The 23,905-nt window shown below is 34.7% G+C and overlaps 1 protein-coding gene and 2 pseudogenes across 1 annotated transcript; all 3 read left to right on the top strand.

Moving 5' to 3' along the window:
* Positions 1-1,649: 1,649 nt before the first annotated feature.
* Positions 1,650-2,566, top strand: LOC116279795 (olfactory receptor 4A47-like; annotated as a pseudogene).
* An 8,043-nt stretch (positions 2,567-10,609) lies between these two features.
* On the top strand, positions 10,610-11,504 carry LOC140688900 (olfactory receptor 4C3D-like; annotated as a pseudogene).
* An 11,155-nt stretch (positions 11,505-22,659) lies between these two features.
* LOC102532013 (olfactory receptor 4C3D-like) lies at positions 22,660-23,586 on the top strand. The gene has a single exon (XM_006219717.3). The coding sequence runs from the start codon at positions 22,660-22,662 to the stop codon at positions 23,584-23,586; it is 927 nt and encodes a 308-aa protein (XP_006219779.2).
* The last annotated feature ends 319 nt before the right edge of the window (positions 23,587-23,905 follow it).

The raw sequence follows: 23,905 nt of genomic DNA, 5'->3' as shown, positions 1-23,905 counted from the left end.
GGAGATGGAGTCTATTCTATAATACTCTTCCTAAATAGTTTTGTATTACACTCTCTAACATAAAGAGACGTTCTTTAACATAAAGTAGTCTTAGAAACTAATTTCAAGTGTAACTAATTTGGGATATTTTTATGGGGAGATATTTGCAAATGTGATGATAGTCTCAATCAATATGTTTTCTAAACATTGTTTTATAATCTGTAAAAAATTAAAAGATGATATAGCATCTGAAGACTTTGATTGAGTGGCTTTCAAGAATCCGAAATAATACTGTAGTAAGCAAGCCATTACTTCAATTCCCACTTTTCTGTTCCCAGCCTCAGTGTACTAACATATGCTTGTTAGCCATTTAGATGTCTTTTTCCTTTAATTGTTTGTATTTTTTATTTATTTTATATTTTATTTTTATTTTGTGCATAAATTGTTTTGAGATTTTTGTTTATTTTAGACATTAACTCTGTGTAGAACCTGTAAAATGTCAATCTTTCTCTAAACTGCCTTTGTCTATTTACATTTTGGTATCTTTTCCTAAAACCTTAAAAACTTTTTTGAAATTGTTTAATATATATCTTTGGGATTTAAATGATTGGTTAAGAAGTTTCTTCCAACCCTAGATTGGAGAAGATCGTTTCCTTAATGACTGGAAATTAAAATGAAGTAAATTTTTCTTTCCTTTTTTATTAGAACTTCAATCAATTTACATTTTTGTATAAGGTATTAGCTATATGTACAATTTAATTAGCTTCCAGATGGAAAGCTAATTGTGGCAACTCATTTACTTAATAATGTGTTCTTTCCCCACATATGTCTCTAAATTACTTGCCACTTCATTAGACTGAAAGTTTTTTGAGATTAGGGAGGATATTTTAATCAGCCTTGTACTACAATCACTGAAAGTACTGGAACATTATAAACCATACTGCCTATTTCTTTTTTTTTTTTACATTTTTTATTGATTCATAATCATTTTACAGTGTTGTGTCAAATTCCAGTGTTCAGCACAATTTTTCACTCATTCATGGACATATACACACTCATTGTCACATTTTTTTCTCTGTGATATATCATAACATTTTGTGTATATTTCCCTGTGCTATACAGTGTAATCTTGTTTATCTATTCTACAATTTTGAAATCCCAGTCTATCCCTTCCCACCCTCTACCCCCCCGGTAACCACAAGTCTGTATTCTCTGTCCATGAGTCTATTTCTGTCCTGTATTTATGCTTTGTTTTTGTTTTTTAGATTCCACATATGAGCGATCTCATATGGTATTTTTCTTTCTCTTTCTGGCTTACTTCACTTAGAATGACATTCTCTAGGATCATCCATGTTGCTGCAAATGGCATTATGTTGTCGGTTTTTATGGCTGAGTAGTATTCCACTGTATAAATATACCACATCTTCTTTATCCAGTCACCTGTTGATGGACATTTAGGTTGTTTCCATGTTTTGGCTATTATAAATAGTGCTGCTATGAACATTGGGGTGCAGGTGTCATCCTGAAGTAGATTTCCTTCTGGGTACAATATACTGCCTATTTCTTGATTGAATAAACACATTATCTAAGACTTCAGAAAATCCCTAGGAACAATTATATTACCAGAAAATTTTTCCCTGAACACTGAAATAAAACATACAGAAGATTCTATGGAACAAAGGAGGAATGTGACTGCATTTGTCCTCTTGGGGTTCACTCAGAGCCCCCAGGGTCAGAAAATATTATTTGTTGTGTTCTTGCTCATATACATGGTGACAATGGGGGCGACATCTTCATTGTTGTGCCTTTAGTGGTGAGCCTGACCCTGGATTCCCCTATGTACTTCTTTCTTGGCTACTTATTATTTATGGATGCTGTTTATTCTACTACAGTCACCCCAAATATGATTCTAGATTTACTCTGTAAGAACAAAACCATTTCCTTCCAAGCTTGCATGACCCAGCTTTTTCTAGGGCACTTTTTGAGTGGTGCTGAAATTTGTCTTCTGGTGGTCATGGCTTATGACCATTACGTGGCCATCTGTAAACACCTGCATTATTCAGTGATCATGAATAAGCAAGTGTGTGTTGTGCTGCTGCTGTTGGCCTGGGTTGGTGGGTTTTTACATGCTTTAGCTCATCCTCTCTTTGTTTATAACCTTCCCTTCTGTGGCCCCAATATCATTGACCACTTCGTCTGTGACACGTACCACTTGTTAAAACTTTCCTGCTCTGACACCTACGCTTTTGGCCTCACTGTGGTTGCCAATGATGGGGAGATCTGTGTGGTTATCTTTATGCTCTTACTCATCATCTATGGGATCATCCTGCACTTCCTGAAGAATTTTAGTCAGGAATGGAGGCACAAAGCCTTATCCACCTGTGGCTCCCACATTACTGTGGTGGTCCTCTTCTTTGTCTCCTGTACCTTTATGTATGTGAGACCTCCTTCTACCTTACCCACTGATAAATCCTTGGCCATGTTTTATACCATTATCACCCTTATGTTGAATCCTCTAATCTACAGTCTGAGAAATGGAGAGATGAAAAATGCCATGAAAAAGCTCTGGACAAGAGTAAGAAAATGAGGCACTTATTTTCTTATTTTATGAGAAAATATTATCACTTATTTTCAATGACAAATTGCTATTTCAGGAAAGCCATGTGTGGCTATTTACCTGTAGTAAATGTCTCCTCAGGTTTAATAACTTGGGCATGATGAAAAACATTATTATATGAATACTTCCAATGACCTAAATATACTTTTAAGATTTTCATAATTTCCTAGTTCAAATGTGTGTGTATATATATATTAAATATATATAAAAATTGAAATACATTTTGAAGATTTTCACCATTTCTTAAGGAATCATATAATTTTTGGATGTAAAGTGTCTCTCTCATGAATATAGGTTTATATTCTATATGATGAGTTAACCTACAGTTTATATAGCAAATTTATTTCAGTTAGTGAAGGATTTTCTTTTGTTTCTCTCTTAAATGATGTACTCTTTCTCAGAATTAATAACTCATTACAGTACTCAAAAAATAGTAGAAGAGATATGACACAAACATTTCATTCACTCCTCCCCACACAGACAGCCCATATTAGTATTTAAAACATGTATCTTCCCTTTATATCTACAAGTACTTTACATATATTAATTTGCTTGTATTGCCTACCATATTAACATCAAATAATGAAGTTTCAGTGTTGTAATAGTAGTCATAAGGAGGCTAAGTTTATAAAAATGTGAATGAACAAGATATATATGCAGAAAAGGACCAATCCTTACTTATTTTCCCAGTTGAGTAATCATATTATCTCCTCATGGGAAGAAGCTTTGTTTGGAGTTATATTTTCATAGAGATGACCCATTAATCTTCCCAAATAGTTTAAAATACTTGATCATGCCTCTGCTATTTTTTAATATCTCCATATCCTTTTTTGCTTATGTTTCATAAACCCTATAGAGACCCAGGCTCTTTCTTCTTGTGCAAATTTAGCATTAATGATAATCCATGAGATTAAAACATGCATTTTAGAACTTTGCACCAGATGTTTTGGGTGATATCATTGTTAAGAAAGATGCTGACAATATATGCTCTTCTTATCTCTGTTGTTAATGAAACACAGTTTTCTAGGTAATACAGGAGCCAGAATATATTGTTTTGTTTGATAGACATCATTCATAAAATCCTCTCTATCTGTGAATGAGGCTAGAAACATAATATTATCTGCCTTAGATGGTCAGAAGTATGTGCTCAATGTGTAACCCAGTCCAAACTCGTTCTGCTCACCACGCAATAGGCCAGCATATTGGGAGGCCTGGTGCTGGGTCTAGGATAATGACTGTCTTTGGAAAGCCAGCCAGCCAAGAAGATGAAGACTAAAGTCTTAGAGAATCATCATACCCAAGTCACAATTCAGGCTCCTTTTATACTAAGAAGGGGATAGGGTGTGGACCTCCAACAAGACAAATGCTATTCTTTATTCTGCAACTATTAATCTCTATATGAATGGAAAAGTGTTATACCCTTATGGGCCATCTTGTATATTTCAGGCTGTAGGCAACATTCATTTATCAACATGCAGACTAACAAGACTAAGCACAGGACACAGAGCACAGGGTTAGCACTAAAGGAGCAGATCTAACATAGAGTCATTTATCTGTTCTTCCCTATTACAAACAAAGTCTTTTATTCTGCCTCCATTATTTAGTCTGGATTCATGAGGAGCCCATTCTTTGGGGCAATGCATGATTTTCACTAGTAAATCACGGTGTATGAAAAACAGTGTATTGTGATTTCTATCCCTATTACAGAGAAAATTCTTATGTTATCTTAGTCTTCACAAATACAACACTATTCACCAGATAATATGAAGCATTTTAGTTTATGAGCACTTATGTAATTTATTCCTCCACTTTTGGGTGCTGCAGTAGACTGAGTATTTGTGTCCCTCTTCAAAATCATAAGTTAAATTCTTTATGATGTGGTCATATTTGGAGGAGGGCCCTGTGAGAAATGATTAGATCATGACGGTCAGGTTCTCATGAATGAGATAAATGCCTTTATAAAGAGACCCCACCAGCTCACTTGACCCTTCTGCCATGTGAGGACTCAGCCAGACACAGAATCCACTGGCACATTAATCTTGAACTTCTGAGCCTCCAACCCTGTGAAAAATAAATGTTTATTGTTTAAGTGTTTGGTATTCTGTATTCGTAGCCCAAGTGGACTCAGACAGAAATTTAGTGAACTTTCAAATCTGTGTAGTCATTTCAAGTTATGTGATAAAAGCCTTTACAAATTATCTCTTTTTATTGGGCTGTAATCTATCTGAAGTCAGGGGAAGTTACTTGTCTTTGTGTTCTGTTTCTTGCACAATATATGGGACATAGAATCCACTATATAGACATTATCCATTACTTTAATTCTTGATCTATTGGAGTGTGAATTTTTTCTGAAAATTTTGATGAACTCTTTCTAGGTTAAATTATAAATATATGTGTATATATATTTGCTATGAATACTCATTCTTTGAAATTTGCTATAAACTTTTACTTTTGTGTTATAATTATGTGTGTTACTATATAAATACATTATTTTAATATTCTTTTACTTTTTGCTATGTCTATACTTGGAAAATCCATATTCTTCCAATTATTCTATAAATTTTAATCTTTACTTAAATATTAACTTTTCAAACATTTTTTTAACCACTTAAATTTATTTTTGTTTATGGTGGGGAAACATCTAAGCCCAAACAGGAAAATAATCTGCCAACATAATTATTAATTTTGGTAATCATTTGAAAATTTTCTACTTAGTAGTTTGGGATTTACACCAACAAGAAGATTTAAATTTGGGGTACTTTCTCCTTTTTCTCCATTTTTCCCCTCCTCCCCTAAACTTTAGGGTCATTTTACAAAGTTTGAAAACTTCTCATTAAAATATATGTAGAATGTTAAGACTGTACATTTGTTTTAAGGAAAATTACATGTGTTAATATCTTATTTCCCATTCTGAATAAGATATATTGTGAAAGATTTGTTAATGTCTTAATACAAATTTATAACCATCTCTATAGAGTGTAAATAAATCTTACCTTATGATTTCTTATTTAAAAACAGGACTCTCTTATCTATATTTGATTCACATTTTCAATGAGCTGGTCAGGAATGGCTTAATGTTTTTTCCTGGCATGAACTACAGCACAATCCTCAAAGCCAAGGACATATAGTTAGTGGGTAGAAAGACCTCCAAATTGAAAAACTCACCAAATGTGTGAGTCATTGCCTGCTAATTGAGAAAGAATTCTCAGTAGAGTCAGAGGGACAAAGTGAAAAGTTGCTTTATTTCTAGGAAAGAGGAGGGTCAAAAAAAAAAAAATCAAGTGGGGAGCTGTCAGCCAAGTAGCCTGTTAAGAAAGCTCTAGCCCCTGAATGGGTCAGAGGGTCTTTTATTTAAAGGCTCTGTCATCATTATCTTTATTTTGGAAGTACCAATCACTTTCTATTATAGGCTCTTTCCTCCCATGGAAGTCAGCCCTAAAACAGAAACTTCAGTGGAAAAAGAAGAAAGAAAGAGATACTGGAGTGTGTTCTTGGGATGAATGCAGCAGTTGTGGAACATAGATGTCTTGTTGCATGGCTATGTTCTTGAGACCAAGGAGTCAGCTGTGGGATAAGAGAAAAAGTCCTATTTTTCAACAGCCTGGCATTTCTTCCCCTTGTTGATAATCAGCTAGACTCAGTAAGCCTGTCTGATTACCTCTCTGAATATGTCAGTATCCAAACATTAATATGCCTGTATCCAAAACACACAAGTATATATCCCACCACATACTCAGATCTGGATCCAACTTCATGTGAATTTCTATGACCACATGTATGTGCACATTCAATGAAATGTAGGTCTTCATCCAACTACATTTATGTGTGTATATGTGAACACTCTGGGTTGATATATGACAACACATGGATCAATATTTGATTGGCAACATGAATGCATTTGTTTATGTATATGCATATGTATTTGATGTGATCTCACACAGGCTTATATCTGTCTACACACAGGGTATCTTGCCATTTGCTTGTCTGTATCTGATTATACGTGAATTTAGTCAGGACTTGACTGAACAATTCTGTTTTTTTTGTGTGTGTGTGACATGCACTGAGGTCACATTCTAGCATTCTTCTGATTGCTGTGCTTTAAGGAGGGTCCAAGATGATTTGACTTATATGAATAGTGCCGTGGCAGGGATAACTATAAGGTTCTTCTGGGTCTGTTTCTTCTCCATGTAGATGTAGGGTAATGTAGACAATGTTTGTCCAGTGAGGTTGTCAGACTTATAAAATGGCAGCTCAGGGCTCCCAGAGAGAGGAGGCAAAAGCTATCAGATCATTAAGTTTCATTCCATCACAACACAAGATTCAAGTCCAGGATATCAAGTTTAAAATTCAGACTAAACTTTATAGCAAATCATACAATCAAAGAATGAAAAGGTAACTTATGGATTGGGAGAAAATATCTGCAAATTATATATCTCATAATGTATTAATATATAAAATATATAAAGAACGTTTACAACTAAATTAAAAAGAACACTTGATTTAAAATTGAGCAAAGCACCTAAATGGGTATTTTTTCCAAAAAAGACATACAAATGTCCAATAGAAACGTGGGAAATTGAACAACATCACTAATCAACAGGGAAATGTAAGTCAAAACCACAATGATATGTTATCTTACACTCATTAGGATGGCTATATGAAATATATAGCAGACAACACATTTTGGTGAAGATGTAGAGAGAATAGAACCCTAATGCACTTTGGTGGGAATATACATTTGTTCTGCCACTATGGAGAACATTATGGAGATTTTGCAAGATATTAGAAATAAAAGTACTGTATTATTCACCAATACTATGTGTGTGCATATATATCCAAAATATGAAACCAAGAATCTGAAGAGATATCTGTACGCTCATTTTCCTTGCAACATTAATTACAAAATGAAACCATTGCAGAAATAAATGCAGTCTACCATCCCTGGATATAATTGCAGAATGGAATTATTTAATTATTTTCATCAATATTATGCTAACCTAATTCCAAAACTGACACAAGATACAGCCACTTTGAATGAGTACTTAAACTTTATGCAATGTGAAGTGCCAATATTATAATAGGATTCAAAATGATCATTTAATTGTACATCTGAAAATAATATTTAAACTTATGATTTGCATGAATAGTAGATTGGTTAAAAAACAAAATATTATACTAAAATATTTAAATCAGATAGTTACTCAAATGATTAATTTATGCAATAGCAAATATTCAGACAATATAAAGCTCATTTGTTTCAAATGCCTAACTTCATAAATGGCCAACTTATTTTTTTTCTCTTGTCATAGTATTTTTTCTTCATGTAGACTTAAGGGAGAGTTCAAAATTAAAAATGAATGCTCTAAGAGTTCTCCTCTGAAGTTCAGTTATGTGAAATAATTGGGTTGTTGGCAAAATCTCCTAATGGTGGTGAAATACCCCTGAGGTCCAATCATCCACAACTAAGAAACTTCACCTAACTGGCCTACAAATAGGAGATGTAGTAGCACTTTTAAGCTCCAAGAGAAAGGCCTTATCCAAAGGAACTAGTTATAAATGAGCAAAGGCACTTACTGTAGCTGAGCTATTTGGCATTTTTAATCTTATAACTTTACTGCTTTCTTGGTGAGCTAACATCTGCCTCGGGCTCTCACCAGGGGGTTAAGTCAGACAAGTTTGCAGGTAAGATTTTTTTTCTCCAGGAAATCATACTTTAATAGACTCTCAGGATTAAATGGCTCTTTCAAATTATACAATCACCCCTCACCCTTACCAATCTGAGATTTCAGTCCCTTTTCAGCGTGCAAAATATTAAGAAAGATCAACTCAACTATAATACTACTGATTTAGAAGTAAAAATATTTGGGGTATTTTTTCTTATTGATATATATTTAAATTAGATGAATGATATAATTAGTTAGAATTAAAATAGAATAACTATATAACTCAAATTTCCATTCAGAATTTTTCCACTTTATAAAACACATCAGAATTTTCCTATGATATTGTACCATTTTCAAAAATATCTCTTTTAAAAACTACACAAGTCAAAGTGATGCATTGTATTTTAATAACCATTTCTCCAATGTTGAACATCTCATGTAATTTCTAAGTTTTCCATACCTCTTAATAATTTTGTTGAACATATTTGTAAATAAAAGCTTTTAGCCTTTAAAATATTTTCATTAAAATTTAACCCTATAAAGAATACTGCAGTGCCGAAGAAAAAAGAAAAATAATACTTATTTCTTCATAGTCATTTCTAAATCACAGTTATTAGTTATGTATAATTCTTACTTTATATAAAATCATCTCTTTTCTGATCTGCTGGGGAGTCAGCCACAGAATAAAAGAATGCAATGAAGCTGCTGTACTTTGTTTCCACATATGCATAAAATTTTTCATATTGTTTAATTAAAAAATAAAGGTCTTTATTTACTTATCTTTGAAAGGAAAAGACATATTTTCTGCAGAATACATTGTATTATATTTATGATTTTTATTTGGGAAATTTATGTTTGCAAATTTCCTCATTCCATTACTAATGCAGTATTCTGTAACCAGGAATGGTGGATGATGGATGCTGTGGGAAGATGGGAGAAGGAGACATGAGAATGCCTGTAGCAGAAGCATAAAGGGATGGGCAGGTCATACATCATGTAGGGATAGGTTGCTGCTGTTTGGTAATAAAATTTCAGGGATGGGATTACTAAAGTTGTTTCACTAGGGAACTTTCTATAATTTTATGTGAACACACATACATTAACATATACTAACATACGCAATGTCTAGTGAATGTTGAATGAGTGAACTTGTAATAGGTACTTATAGTGATAGATTTTATGTGTGTTTGTGTTGTGTATGTATATATGTTTATGTGTATAGTCCATACATATCTATCTTATCTAGCAAACTATTACTTTTTTGCCTATGTTAAATTTTTACTTTTAGAATGAAAATAAGGATTTCTTTGCTTGACAGATACTCAGATACTGAACTTTTATGCAATAGTTTTTTATCCAAGTCTTCTGAAGCTGTAAGTTTATTGAATATGACTGTCAAAATATATGTGGAAAATAATTTGAAAAATAAAAAAAATATGGATTAACAAACCTTATGAATATCTTGAAAATAAAATTACCTAAAAACATACTCATTCTTAGAGGCAATTAATATTTTCATATTGCCCCATAGAGCATGCCAGAAAATATTAATGTGGTATGCAGCTTCTTTTCAAACATTTGCTTATGATTTTTATAAAGTAGAGAGTAATGATAAACAGAGCAGGAGGATAAGAACACTTGGATTCTTGGTAGGTTTAAGGTCCTTTACCCATGGAGGATGAGAATTCACCAAGTATTTACTCATCACCTAACAGGTTTCAGGCAATGCAGACATTATGCCAGGCACTATGGTAGGTGTGGTGAGGAAACACACTTGAATAGCTTACGTGTTCTGGCAGGTACCAGGGAGAGCATGTTGCCAATGACTTAGATACATTTCTCTAAATGGTCTGCTTATGGGAGATATGTATTCATGGTGTCTTTCCACAGTTAGAGCTGAGGGTTCAAATGTGAATTTTCATTGAAGAGGGAACACCTCTTACTTGTGTGCAGCACCTCTTAGCTTAAAATATCCATCTGTGAATTACAGTTCAGAACCATGGGACACAGAGAGGACTCAGCAGAGTTACATGGAGCTGGAGCCAGATGGAGAATCCAGATCTCATGTAGATAGCCCAGGGTTTTCTCAGTAAATTTGCCATCAAATGTTGCCTTAAGATGTTTTACAGGTGACAGATACTAGGTGTCTGAAGAAATGGAAACATACTGGAGGAAGTAAGAGAGAACTGAAACAAGCACTGAGGCAGGAGTGTCAAGGACGTGCTCAGCAGGCACAGTGACTGCTCTGTTTTTGCACCGAGAAATTCTGACCACAATCGTTTCATGATTAATGGGGATCTTTTCTTATTCTTTGTAGGTAATTCAGGCCCCAGGAAGTTGTACTTGGTGAATTGACATCCTCACCCCTCCCAGGAATGTGACTGAGTTTTTCTCTTGGGACTCATGCAGAATCCACACCTGCAGAAAATACTCTTCATTGTCTTTTTGCTCATTTTCCTATTTACCCTGCTGGCCAGTCTGCTCATTGTCATTACCATCTCCCTCAGCCCTTCACTTTCAGGTCCCATATACTTCTTTCTCACTCATTGTCCTTCACAGATGTCCTCTTCAGCTCTGTCACAACTCCTAAAATGCTCATTGACCTGCTGCACCAGAGGAAAACTATCTTCTGGGGTGGCTGCCTGGCTCAGCTTTTGTGGAACATTTTCTGGGAGGATCAGATGTCATAGTACTCATTGTCATAACCTATGATTGCTACATGGCCATCTGCAAGCCTCTGCACTACATGACCATCATGTGACATCAGCCCTGCCAGCTCCTGGTGGTGGTGGCCACTGTGCAGATATTTTTTGCAGTTGACTTGACCTTCTGTGGTCCCAATGTCCCTTGACCACTTAATGTGTGGTTTCTTCTATCTTTTAAAGCTTGCCTGCAGTGACTGCTTCAGGCTTGGAGTGGTGGTGGCAGTGAACAGTGGGGGCATGTACTTATTTTTTTCATGCTGCTCATCTACTACATAGTCATCCTGAGCTCCCTGAAATCCCATGGCTCTGAAGGATGATGCAAAGCCTTGTCTACTTGTGGGTCCCACTTTACAGTAGTGGTGTTCTATTTTGTCCCTTGTATATTCACTTGCATACATCCTGTGGCCACTTATCCTGTGGACAAGTTTGAGTATGTTGTTTGCAATCCTCACTCCCATGTTAAATCCTATGATTTACACAGTGAGAAACACAGAGGTGAAAAATGCCATGAGGAGTTTGTTGAAGAGGAGAGTAACTTAGGCTGTTCATGATGACAAGAACTGATGATTTATATACATGGGAGAATTATAGCTATTGTAAATTGCACAGGAAAACTAAGAAATTTTGCAGATCATTGACAAAAAAAAGTCCATAAATTAGCATTTGTCAGTCATTGGATATTGGCTAGTCATTTTTTAGACATTTTGATAACTTGTAATATACTTTACCAAGGCTGCAATGTTCATGATTAAAGCTTCAGGATAGTCAATGGAGAGAACAACCATAAACCCCTAGCATGATGGGATATATTTTTCTCTAGAGTCTTCATTCTACTTTACCAAGTTCTTCATATATGTTACTTGGATGAAGTTCACCTTACCATAAGAATTTAATCACAGAAATTCTTCCAGTTTTGCTTAGCCTGTGGTAAGCAATTAAGGGATAGAAATTCTTATCTTATTCTTATTCTTAGTTACATGGTGAAAGGACATTTGCATGAAGGAATCACTGCTGATTTGGTGTATCTGTGTGTGTGTGTGTGTGTGTGCTATGAATTTATCAAAAGCAAAAAGAGAGACACCTGCAAAAGGAGGAAAAGATAATTCACAGCCTATCTCCAATTCTTTTTTGGCATAAAAAACAAGCCAGAAATTTTGAGATTATTTTTAGTTTGCTCTTTTTTCTTAAATATCCTATGACTCTCAGTTTTCATGAATATAACAGAAACGTTTTATTTTTACATAACAAGAATTGAGGAGCCAATTGAAACATGGGTAATCATTCTTTTATCAAATTCAGCAAAAGAGCCTATGGTTAGTATCCAAAGGTAATGAACTATGAGTCTGCTACACATGTTTTCATTAAATTAACACTTTATTATCTATCAAGCATACTCACTTCAGTTGATTCATCCATGTACTAAGCTAGTCATTCCATGATCAGTATCTCCATTTTACAGGGAAGTAAGTTGAACCCAAGAGAGGTTTTCTAATTTCCTTGCCTCACTTCATGAATGGTTACCCCATACAGTGTGTCAGGGATTGTTACACTGAAATGTACCTTCCTTTCACAAATTTCAACTATGAAATTCCAACATAGGTCTTAGTTTCTTTCAAATGAAACACAACGGTCTGTGGTGCATTTAATTCTACAGATAGAAAAATTATATCGACTCTTAATAAAAAAAACTTTGTCCTTCAAGAAGATGATGTTGGATTTGCTGTAGCCTTGTCTCACATGTAGCTGCCCATTTCAGCACTACACATTTTTCTCTGTTTTTGAACATTTGAGTTATGCCATTTCACTTTTACAAAAGACCAACCTTAGTATGGTGACAGATTTCTTTTTTTCTTTTTAAAGAAAAATCCCCTTCATATTTCTTTCAGTTAGTGAAAACAAGTACAAATGTTGGTCTTCATTAAAAAAAAAAGTAGCTAAAGTGAACTTTCAGAAAGTGGGGATAACTGCACTGCTCCTTTATGTGTGTGGAGAATAGTAGGTCATTCTACTTTATTGCATAACTCTTTATAAAACAAAGCTTCCCCTGACTACAACACTCTTGTGTGCTTATGTCTCACAAATATCTTTCTCAAACTCAATGATCAAATGGAGCTATTCCTTCCATAATTTGACCACACAGTAATGCCAGAGCAGGGTGTTGGGATGACTATGTTTACTAAAGTGTGCATGGCTGTCTCCAATTCATAAGACACAGAACTTTTTCCCATAAAGTCTAAGCCTGAAAGATGATATAATCAGCACTTAATCTATTTAAATGGTCATATTTGCAACTGCTGGTGAGAAAGTGTCAGCATAATCTAAACTAAATGATGTATGGTTCATTTTGTCTTATGATTGTTAGATAGAAGATGAGAGTAATCAAGGGGTAAGGATAGAAAAAGTGTTGATTAAATGTTGTTTCTATTCTAAGACCAAATGGAGGATTTGAAGTGGGAAACTAAGGCCAGTGATTGTGCCTTCGGGGCTATATCAAAGGCTCAGTGGAGGGATGAGAAGATTAGTGAGACACAAGTTATAAATTGTCAGCCACGAACTTGGAAGGTGTAAGGCAGCCTATTGTTCTCAGTGCACAGAGTCCTGCTGGTTAGTGAGCAAGGTTAAAGCTTGTTAAGATGTTCCTTTGCACTGATCATCAACAGTCTTTCCTGAGGACAGAGTGCCACCAGATTATTTCTGAATCTTAAAATAGCATATAAAGGATAAATTTTGATTCTCCTAAAATTAATGATAAATAATGTTTTGATCTGTTGTGTAAAGATCTTTTGGTTTAATCTGGATTTTTAATTCAGTGAAATTATTAAGAATTTAGCAAGGGAAATGAGCTAACTTTTGTTGGGAGACTAACCATAAAGCTTACATTTTGAGAAGTTCTTTACATACTTTAACTCTCTTAACATAGCAACAAGTATTATTAGAGGTTTTTACTCCATTTCATACAAGAAGAAAATGAGGCTCAATGGACTTAAACAATAATATGTTGTTTTTAGACTCTGCCGATCTATTCTTCCCACTTCATTCCTTGTTAGAATGTTGTGAAAACACCAAAACACAGGTCTGAACATTAGCCACATTGTGGAGACTGTCACTGAGGCATTCTTATCTTTTGGGGTGTGTAGCGACTTCTTCCCTTTAGGTCTTTGCTGTTGGTCATTTCCTAAGATTCTTGCTTTTTCTTGATTCCTTTTGGGCCAAGTAAATGTCATCCTAATGACCTCTTTTCTGCAGATATACTATTCTTTATGGCCATCATGAAAAATGGGGTGAAATAGGCTGAAGAAATAAAATTCATATACTTGAACTTCAAAGAAAATGGCTGCTGAGTGAAATAGATACTTGGAGGAAAAATAAACAACTCAACCACTGGGGAGACTGAACCTCTTTGTGGGCCTGACAGTAGCCCTTTGAAGAGCTAAACAGGTGCTATTTCCATAGGGCTTTTCCCGTTGTTATCCTGTAGTGTTAACATTTATTTCTGCAAAAATGGCTCAATGGGCAATTCAGTTCATGGAATTTTGTCTTATTGAACTTAACCAAAAAAGAAAAAAAAAATTTAGTGCCTGCAGTGAGCCAGAGAGGGATTGGAGCTGGTTGTGTTTGTGTGGAACTTAATTTTCAATGGGAAATAAATGGGTAATAAGCCATTAAACAAATAAACAAAAATATAATTTTATTAATACTGGGTAAGATAAAAATATTTTATAGGAAGGAGATACAGGAGAGAACAATTGTATACAGAGCTGTACAGTTGTTTGAAGCACAGTAGAGTTTCAGTTTGATTTGAGTTTAAATAGCCACATTTTGCTCCTTTCTGTTTTAAATATAACTAGGTTATTTAAAAATAATTGAACAAATAATTGAATGGTTAATACCATGGTCTGGTTTGTGCTGGTGGAGCATCATCTTGACCTGGCTGCAGCGAAGCTCTGCTCCTGGGAAAAGTGGATCATTGCAGAGGTGGATGGAAATTCACTGGTATGGTGATTAGTGCCTCAGTCCATAGAGACACAGCCTCAAAGGGATGCAGTTGAAATGATGCAAGTCTGTACATGTTAAAACATTGTGCCATTTGAAAATCACACTCTGCCCTCTTTTAGCCCAGGTCTGTTACTCAAAGGAGAACATCTTAGTAATGATGTTTCTTTAAGGGGTGGTCTTTTGACTTTAAACTTTCTATCATTCTAACTATTTATAGAAACAAAATTGGGCTGATATTTTGTCTTTACTGGCATTAGTCTCAACATAATTCTCAAGTTGATTTTTTTTCTCATTTTACATCTTTTTTTACCCTAATTCTGCAATGTGGTTTAGTAGTTTCTTTACATACAGGTGAACTTTTTAAATGTAGTGGAAAATCCTAGTGAATTTAATTAAGTAAGAACCCTTATATGAATGGTGCCTTGTAGGGATGGCTATAAGACTGGGCTCTTCTGGGTGTCTTTCCTTCTCCATGTAGATGTAAGTCAATGCAGACAATGTCTTCCCAGTGAAGTTGTCAGCCCAGGGCCCTGAGAGGGAAGAGGCAAAAGCTAACAGACCAGTTAAGTCTCATCCCATTATTACATCAGCTTGAAGTTCAGGATCTCAAATTCTAAATCTGTACTGCTTCTACACATTGAAGGAAACAATCAACAAAATGAAAAATAACCTATGAAATGGGAGAAAATATTTGCCAATCATATGTCTCACAATGAGTTAATATCTAAAATACACACGGAACTTCTTCACAAATAAATAACAGCAAGAACAACAAAACAAATAATCCAATTTAAAAATGGAGAAAAAAACTGGATATTTTACTAAGATATAAAAATGGCCAATATGAACATGAGAAGGTGCTCAGCATCACTAACCAATAGGGAAATGCAAATCAAAACTAACCTGTGATAGCACTTTACACTTGCTAGGATGGCTATAGGAGATACACTGGAGACAATAAATATTGGTGAGGGTGTAGAGAAAATGGAATTCTACTGTACTTTGATGGGAATATAAATTTGTTCAGCTATTATGGAGAACATTATGGAGGTTTCTCAAAATATTAAAAATAGAACTACAATAATATTCAGCCATCCCATGTATGTGTATAATATCCCAGAATATGAGAGAAAGAATCTGCAGAGATATATGTACTCTCATGTTTCTTGCAACATTATTCACATTAGCTAAGACACAGAAAGAACCAAAATGCCCATTGATGAATGAATGGATAAAGAAAACATTCCATATAATATATATGTCAAAAATGTGTACTAGCTGATCACATACCTTGTAACAAGCCACCCTCCTGAGGACTTTAAAGAGGCTTTCCTGAAACCCATCAGGGAAGCTCAGATGTACTCGGCACTAGCTGTTCTGGAATCTTGGCACCCTGCAACAAATGCTGCACTTTCCTTCACCACAACCTGGTGTCGGTAGACTGGCTTTACTGTTGGTGGGCAAGCAGACCCAAGTTTGTTTTGGCAACACTCCCAGACTGCAGTTGTCTTGTTCTTTGTCCCCTGTAGTTTTATGTACCCATGATCAGTAGCTACTCTTGCCATGGATAAAGCCATAGAGGCATTCTATACTTTTGTTACTCCCATGTTAAAACTCTGTTATCCACACAGTATGAAATACAGAGATTAAAAAATAGTGCATTAGAATATTATTAAACAAGAATGCAATTTCATATAGTAAGTGATCTAATATGAAGATTGTATTTCTGTCATGATTTTAACATTTTATTACTTTAAGTCCTTCCCATACGTCTCACCTGACACTGACAGCACCCCTGCAAGGTAGGTATTATGATTATTACTATTTTACAGATGAAGAAAATTGAAGTTCAAAAATGTTAAATAATCCACCTGATGTCTGAGGCAGAGATAGTATTCAGATCTGAATTCTTCTAAATTCAAATTTGGTACAATCTTTCAACCATTTCAAATGATATCAGAAATAACACAATATTTCATCAAACCCTTTATGGTTTTGTAGTATTTGAATATTTTCCCTTTCTAATTACAGAACTGTATGATTTGCATATCTAGAATGACATGAAATATAATGTAGAAAAAAGATACTTGTCAGTACTTTCATGGCACACATCTGATATACCTACTATTTAACATTAAGTTGGATTTCTTGTTCTTTTGAGTAAAAGTTGTCTTTGGTTATAAAAATTGACTATACTGCCTTCAGACTGATGTGAAAATTTTGCAGTGTTCTCAAATGATCACAACAGCATTATAAAACTCAAATTTAGTGTTCTTATTTTACAGAAAATAATGGAGAATCAGAAAGATTAAATAACTAGATCATAGAACATGAATGTAAGATTTGAATCTGAATAGTCTTACCCACATTATGCGATCTTTTCAATGTAAAGAATTCCATGGAACTGGTATTTGATTATAATTTGATATATAAAATATTTTGATTAAATGCCATAAGAAGTGCCACTTTATTAGATGAACAATTATTAGTAGCAATTAAATGGAGTTGTTTTCAAAAGCACACAGTAAAATATATCCATAAAACAATTTCACTGTCAGGAAGATGGCTTTATACTTAGTTCCCTGAGTCTGGAATCCTCTAAAAACTGCTTTAGGAGATTATTTACAAGGGATATAAAAACAGAAAACAAAAACAGGAATCATTGCTCCACAGTTGTCCAAGAAAAAATTTCTCAGCTGAATAACTTCCCTAACTTATAAGAATTTATTGTGGGTTAATTTTGACTTTTCAAAAATGAAGTCCACTACCAAAATATAATTGTGTATTTATGTCATAGATGTGGTTTTGGTGAGATAATTTTGACTCTTTTCAAAAATGGAATCTATTACCAAAATACAATAGTGTATATATGTCATAGATGTGTTTATACTTTCCCCTTTTGACAAAAAGATCCAGCTTCCTGTTTCATGGGTGTCATATGTTTCATTGAAGAAATCAGTGGACTCTATGATGTAACAATATTTAGCAAGCATATTATGGTTATGAAAACATGACGGAGAGTAAGAAAACTAGCTTCAGAATCAGGATACATGAGTTTTATTTCATACTATGCCATCTTATTCCATAACCTTAAACAGCTTTCCCTATTTCTACAAGTAGTTTATTTAGGTAAATTAGAAGGCATTTCCAAATTCTGTGTTCTGCCTAAGCCAATATGTTTATTGCCATGAATATTGTTATATTTGCTTCTACTCTAATTGTAAGTAAAATTGGAACATTTATGAGACCACAGCCCATCTCCTAAAACTTTTCCATTCCTGATAAATAACTTTGGAGATGTCCTTTTGGGATGAAACTGTCTCTGGATTGAGCTAAGACAATATGAGCCCTGCTCTTGAGTGCTTTGTTATTTTGGGAACATGTTCCTCTACCTAGTGAGATGCATGAAGCGCCATTCAGAAAACTTGGCAGGTACCTGAAATTAGTTCCTGAACCTATCAAACATCAAACCAGACCTCAACTAGTTTCTGATCAATGGTGATAAGATCCATATATAATTGCTTCTGCTTTCTTTCTGATTTACCTTTCAAGTTTGAGAAGCTTTGTTGCTGTCTCTCCAGGGTTTTAAACAACTCTGTCCTTCGATTTCTGTTATGGAAACAGACTTTCTTGGATTCCCCTTTTGAAAAATTATTTTCATGAACCACCTTCACTGACTTAGATCAAACTCTACCTTCTTTCCATTTCCTGCTACTCTAGGGCTTGGGGAGCTAGACTAGACAGGGGTTGGGATTCTAAAGCCATCTCTATACCCAGTTTTGTAGCTATTTGAGTAGAGGCTGGATGGCCTTGTAAAGGTCTCATATGAATGGATCTCAACCTTGTATGTGGTTGAGAATGATTAATTTGTTTCTTCATGCTAATTCTCTGATCTGATTCTGGCTTTCACTCCAGAGTGGAAAGGCAAGTTCAAGACATTTTCATGGTGACACTTCAGGAAAATCCGTATTCCTTATTGTTCTTTAGATAGTTTCAAATCCTCATCAGAATGTCTTGGGCATCTACCATCACAAATATTATTATGGCATTATAATATTAAAGTGTCTATTCTAAATAGGTTTACATCATATGGTTTCAGCTTTCTTAAACTCTTTTCCTGCAAGATACATGCTGCTCACAATAACCCCATTCTCTGGAGTCAAACTGGAGCTAATGCACAACTTATTTTTCTTCTTTTTTAATGCAAGTGTATTTGACCATGGTGAGTGACCATGGTGTTCCATATGGGTATATTCACTAGTTGAACTGGATACAATTTATTGAAATTAATTTCAAATGTGGATATTTATTTCTTTTAGTAGATAGTTGCAATAGGCCTCATATTTGGTGGCAAGGTAAACTTGTAATGATAATAATTAAAGGTTTTAAAACAGTAATTTAAAGTTAAGTATCTTGGCCCAGAATTAAGTATCCTGAGTACTTATTTTACCTTGGCAATGGCATTCTGATTCCTTGGTTAGCATTTTCTTTTTATAAATTGTAAATTTGGTAACTTATTTTTTTCTATTCCATAGGCATATTATGATATTAAATTTAAATGGCTGAAATAAATGCATTCTACCACATCTGAATATAATTGAAGAAATAAATTATTTTCATCACTATCATGTCAATCTAATTCCAGAATTGACACAAGATACATTCACATTTTAAAAGTGCTAAAATTTTACATGGGATGAAGTGCCAATATTATAATAGTGTTCATGATTACCACTTAATGTGTATCTGAAAATAATATATAAAAATATGGTTTTCATGAATGGTAGATTGATTTTAAAAATAAATTATTGTAGTGAAACTTTTAAAATCAGATAGTTACCCACCTAAATTATTAACTTATACAATAGTCAATATTCAGACTTGATATTAAGCTCATTTGTTTAAAATATCTATATTCATAAATGGCCAACTTATTTTTTTCTTGTCATAGTGTTTTGTCTTCACATATACTTAAGGAGGAGTCCAAAATTAGAGATGAATGCTATAAGAGTTTACCTCTGAAGTTCAGTTAAGTTGTGTGAAATAACTGTTGTTGGCAAGATCTCCTCATGGTGGTGAAATACCCCTGAGGTCCAATTAGCTACAGCTAAGAAACTTTACCAAATTTGTCTACAAATAGGAAGCGTGGTAGCACTTTTAGGGCTCAAGAGAAAGGCCTTATCCAAAAGTTCTATTTATAAATCAGCAAAGATACTTATTATAGCTGAGCTAGTTGGCATTTTTCATCTCACAACTTTACTTCTTTCTTGATGAACTAAGGGCTATCTGAGACTTGACCATGGAGCTATATCTGGCAAGTTCATAGGTAACATTATTTTCCCAGAAAAATCATATAATCTTAGAAGCTCAAGTTTAAGTGGATCTTACAAACTATATAATCATCCATCATCCTCACCAATCTGAGATTTCAATGCCTCTTCAGCATGCAAAATTTCAAGAAAGTTTTATTCAACTACAATACTACCAACTAAGAAGTAAAAATATTTTGGATCTTTTCTCTTATTGATATATATTTAAATTAGAAGAACAGTATAATTAGTTAGAATTGAATTGGAATAACTTATATAACTCAAATTTTCATATAAAATTTTCACCATTTAATAATATAACATCAGAATTATTCTATCATATTATACCATTTTTAAAAACACTTCCATTAAAAACTGCAATTAATTGAAAAGATTCACTATATTTTAATTATCCACTTCTCCAGTGAACATTCCATGCAGTTTCTAAATTTTCCACAGCTCTTAATAATTGTGTTGACATATTTGTAAATAAGAACTTTCAGGTTTAAAAATATTTTCATTTAAAGTTTAATCCTATAAAGAGAACTATGGAGCCAACAGGGAAAAATTAATTCTATTTCTTCATATTTATTTCAAAATCATTTTTATTAATTATGTATAATTCTTACCTTATGTACACTATACTATTTTCTGATCTGTTGGGGGAGACAGTCTCAGAATAAGGGAATGCAATGAAGCTGTTTTACTTTGTTTCAATGTATATATGGATAATTAAATTCATTTTGGATAATTAAAAATAAAGTTCTTTATTTATCTTTAAAGAAAAAACATATTTGTGTAAAATAAATTTTATTATATTTATCTTTTCTCCTCTCTTTTCTATAGGAAATTTGTGTCCCTCAAATTTCTATTCTGTTAGTAATGCAGTATCTTGTAAACAAGAATCACAGATGATGAATGCTATCGGAAGATGGGAGAAGAAGGCATGAGAAGAAGAAATAGAAAGGAATGGGATGGTCATTCAAATCATGGAGGGATGACTCACTTCTGTTTGGTAATAAAATGTCAGGGAAGAGATTACTAAAATCTTTTAACAGGGACACTTTTTATAACTTTATTGAATATACATACATTAATATATACAGAGTGTCCAATAAATATTTGTTGAATAAATGAACTTGTAATAGGTACTTATAATAAGGAATATATTTTAAAGGCATTTGCATTGTGTGTGTATATATGTTTATGTGTATAGTACATTCTTATCTCTCTATCTTATCTAGTAAACTACTTTTGTTCTCCATATTAAATTTTTACATTTAGAACTTCAAAAATAAGGATTTCCTTTGCTTTATAGATCCTTGTTTACTGAACATTTATGCAACAGTCTTTTAACTCAATCTACTGGAGCTGTAAACTTATTGATATGAATCTATTAAATTGTATGTGGAACAGAATTTTGAAGAATGAAAAATATCAATTGACATGCACTATAATTATCTTGAAAGCAAAATGACCCAGCAACATACTCATCCCCAGAGGCAATTAATATTTTAATATTACCTCAAAAGTGTGCCAAAATTATTAACCTGGAAGGCAGCTTCTTTTCAAACCTTTACTTATATTTCTAATAAAATAGAGAGTAATGGTAGAGCAGGAGGACAAGAACACTTGAATTCCTTGTAGGTTTATAATCTGGAGAAGCAGCTCTTTTCCTACCCATGGGGAATGGCAATATCTCAAGCATTTACTCATCACCTAGCAGGTTTCAGGTACCCCAGACATTATGCCAGGCGCTATGGTAGGTGCAGTGAGTGAACACACCTGAACAGCTTATGTGTCCTGGTAGGTACTAGGGAGAACGTGGTTCCAAAGACTTATATACATTTTCCTAAACTGCCTGCTTTTGGTAGATATGTATTTATGGTGTCTTCCATTCCACAGTTAGACCTGAGGGTTCAAAAGTGAATTCTGATGGAAGAAGAAATATCTTACCTGGGTGCAGCAGCTCTCAGCTTATAAGATATATCTGAGAATTACAATTTCATGTATAAACTCACAGACACAGAGGAGGGCTCAGAAATTGGGACACAGCGCTGACTATGCAGAGTTACAAAGAGTTGGAACCAGAAGGAGAATCCAGATCTCATGTAGAGGGCCCAGTGTTTTCTCAGTAAATTTCCCATCAAATGCTGTCCTATAGATGTTTTATAGATCCTAGGTGTCTGAAGAGATGGAAGCATCATTAAGGAAGTAAGAAAGAGCTGAAACAAGCACTGAGGAAGGAGTGTCAGGGACATGCTACGCAGGTACAGTGACTGCTCTGTTTTTGTACCAAGAAATTCAGACCACAATCCTTTCATAATTAATGGGTATTCTTCTTTATCCTTTGTGGGTAATTCAGGCCCCAGGAAGGTGTTACTGGCTGAATGGATCTCCTCAGCCCTCCCAACAATGTGACTGAGTTTGTTCTCTTGGGACTCACGCAGAATCCACACCTGCCGAAAGTACTCTTCACTGTCTTTTTGCTCATTTTCCTATTTACCCTGCTGGCCAATCTGCTCATGGTTATTACCATCTCTCTCAGCCCCACACTTTCAGCCCCCATGTACTTCTTCCTCACTTACTTGTCCTTCATAGATGCCTCCTTCCCCTCTGTCATGACTCCTAAAATGCTCATTGACCTGCTGTACCAGAGGAGAACCATCTCCTGGGGTGGCTGCCTGACCCAGTTGGTTTTGGAACACTTCCTGGGAGGATCAGAGGGCATCATCCTCACTGTCATGGCCTATGACCGCTATGTGGCCATCTGCAAGCCCCTGCACTACACGACCATCATGAGACAGCATCTCTGCCAGCTCCTGGTGGTGGTGGCCTGGACTGGGGGAATACTGCATGCCATTGTACAGGTTCTTTTCATGGTCAACTTGCCCTTCTGTGGTCCCAGTGTGATTGACCACTTCATGTGTGACCTCTTTCCACTGTTAAAACTTGCCTGCAGGGACACGTACAGGCTTGGAGTGGTGGTGGCAGCTAACAGTGGGGGCATGTGCTTACTCATTTTTTTCATGCTACTCATCTCCTACATAGTCATCCTGTGCTCCCTGAAATCCCATGGCTCTGAAGGACGGCACAAAGCCCTCTCTACATGTGGCTCCCACTTTACAGTAGTGGTGCTCTCTTTTTTCCCATGTATATTCACCTACATGCGTCCTGTGGCCACCTACCCTGTGGACAAGTTGGTGAGTGTGTTCTACTCAGTCCTCACTCCCATGTTGAATCCTATCATTTACACAGTGAGAAACACAGAGGTGAAAAATGCCATGAGGAGTTTGATAAAGAGGAGAGTAACTTAGGCTGTTCATGATAACAAGAAACTGATGATTTATATACATAGGGAGGATTATACCTATTGTAAACTGTACAGAAAAACTAAGAAATTTTGCAGATCATTGACAGAAAAAAACAGGGGCCCACAAACTAGCATCTATTGATCATTTAATATTGGCTAGGCATTCATTATACATTTTGATAAATTGTGATGTACTTTACAAGGCTTCAATGTTTATGATCATAGCTGCAGAATAGCCAATGGAGAGAACAACTATAAACCCCTAGTTTGATGATTGTAAAGTATATTTTTCTCCAGAGTCTTATTGCTACTTTACCAAATTC

This window comes from Vicugna pacos, chromosome 24, assembly GCF_048564905.1.
Source record: "Vicugna pacos chromosome 24, VicPac4, whole genome shotgun sequence".
Lineage (NCBI taxonomy): Eukaryota > Metazoa > Chordata > Mammalia > Artiodactyla > Camelidae > Vicugna > Vicugna pacos.
The sequence above is the reverse complement of the archived record's forward strand: the minus strand, read 5'-3'. Positions and strand labels throughout refer to the sequence as shown.

Excerpts from the sequence above, each read along its gene's own strand:
- LOC102532013 (XM_006219717.3), top strand. The coding sequence starts at position 22,660 with ATGGATCTCCTCAGCCCTCCCAACAATGTGACTGAGTTTGTTCTCTTG.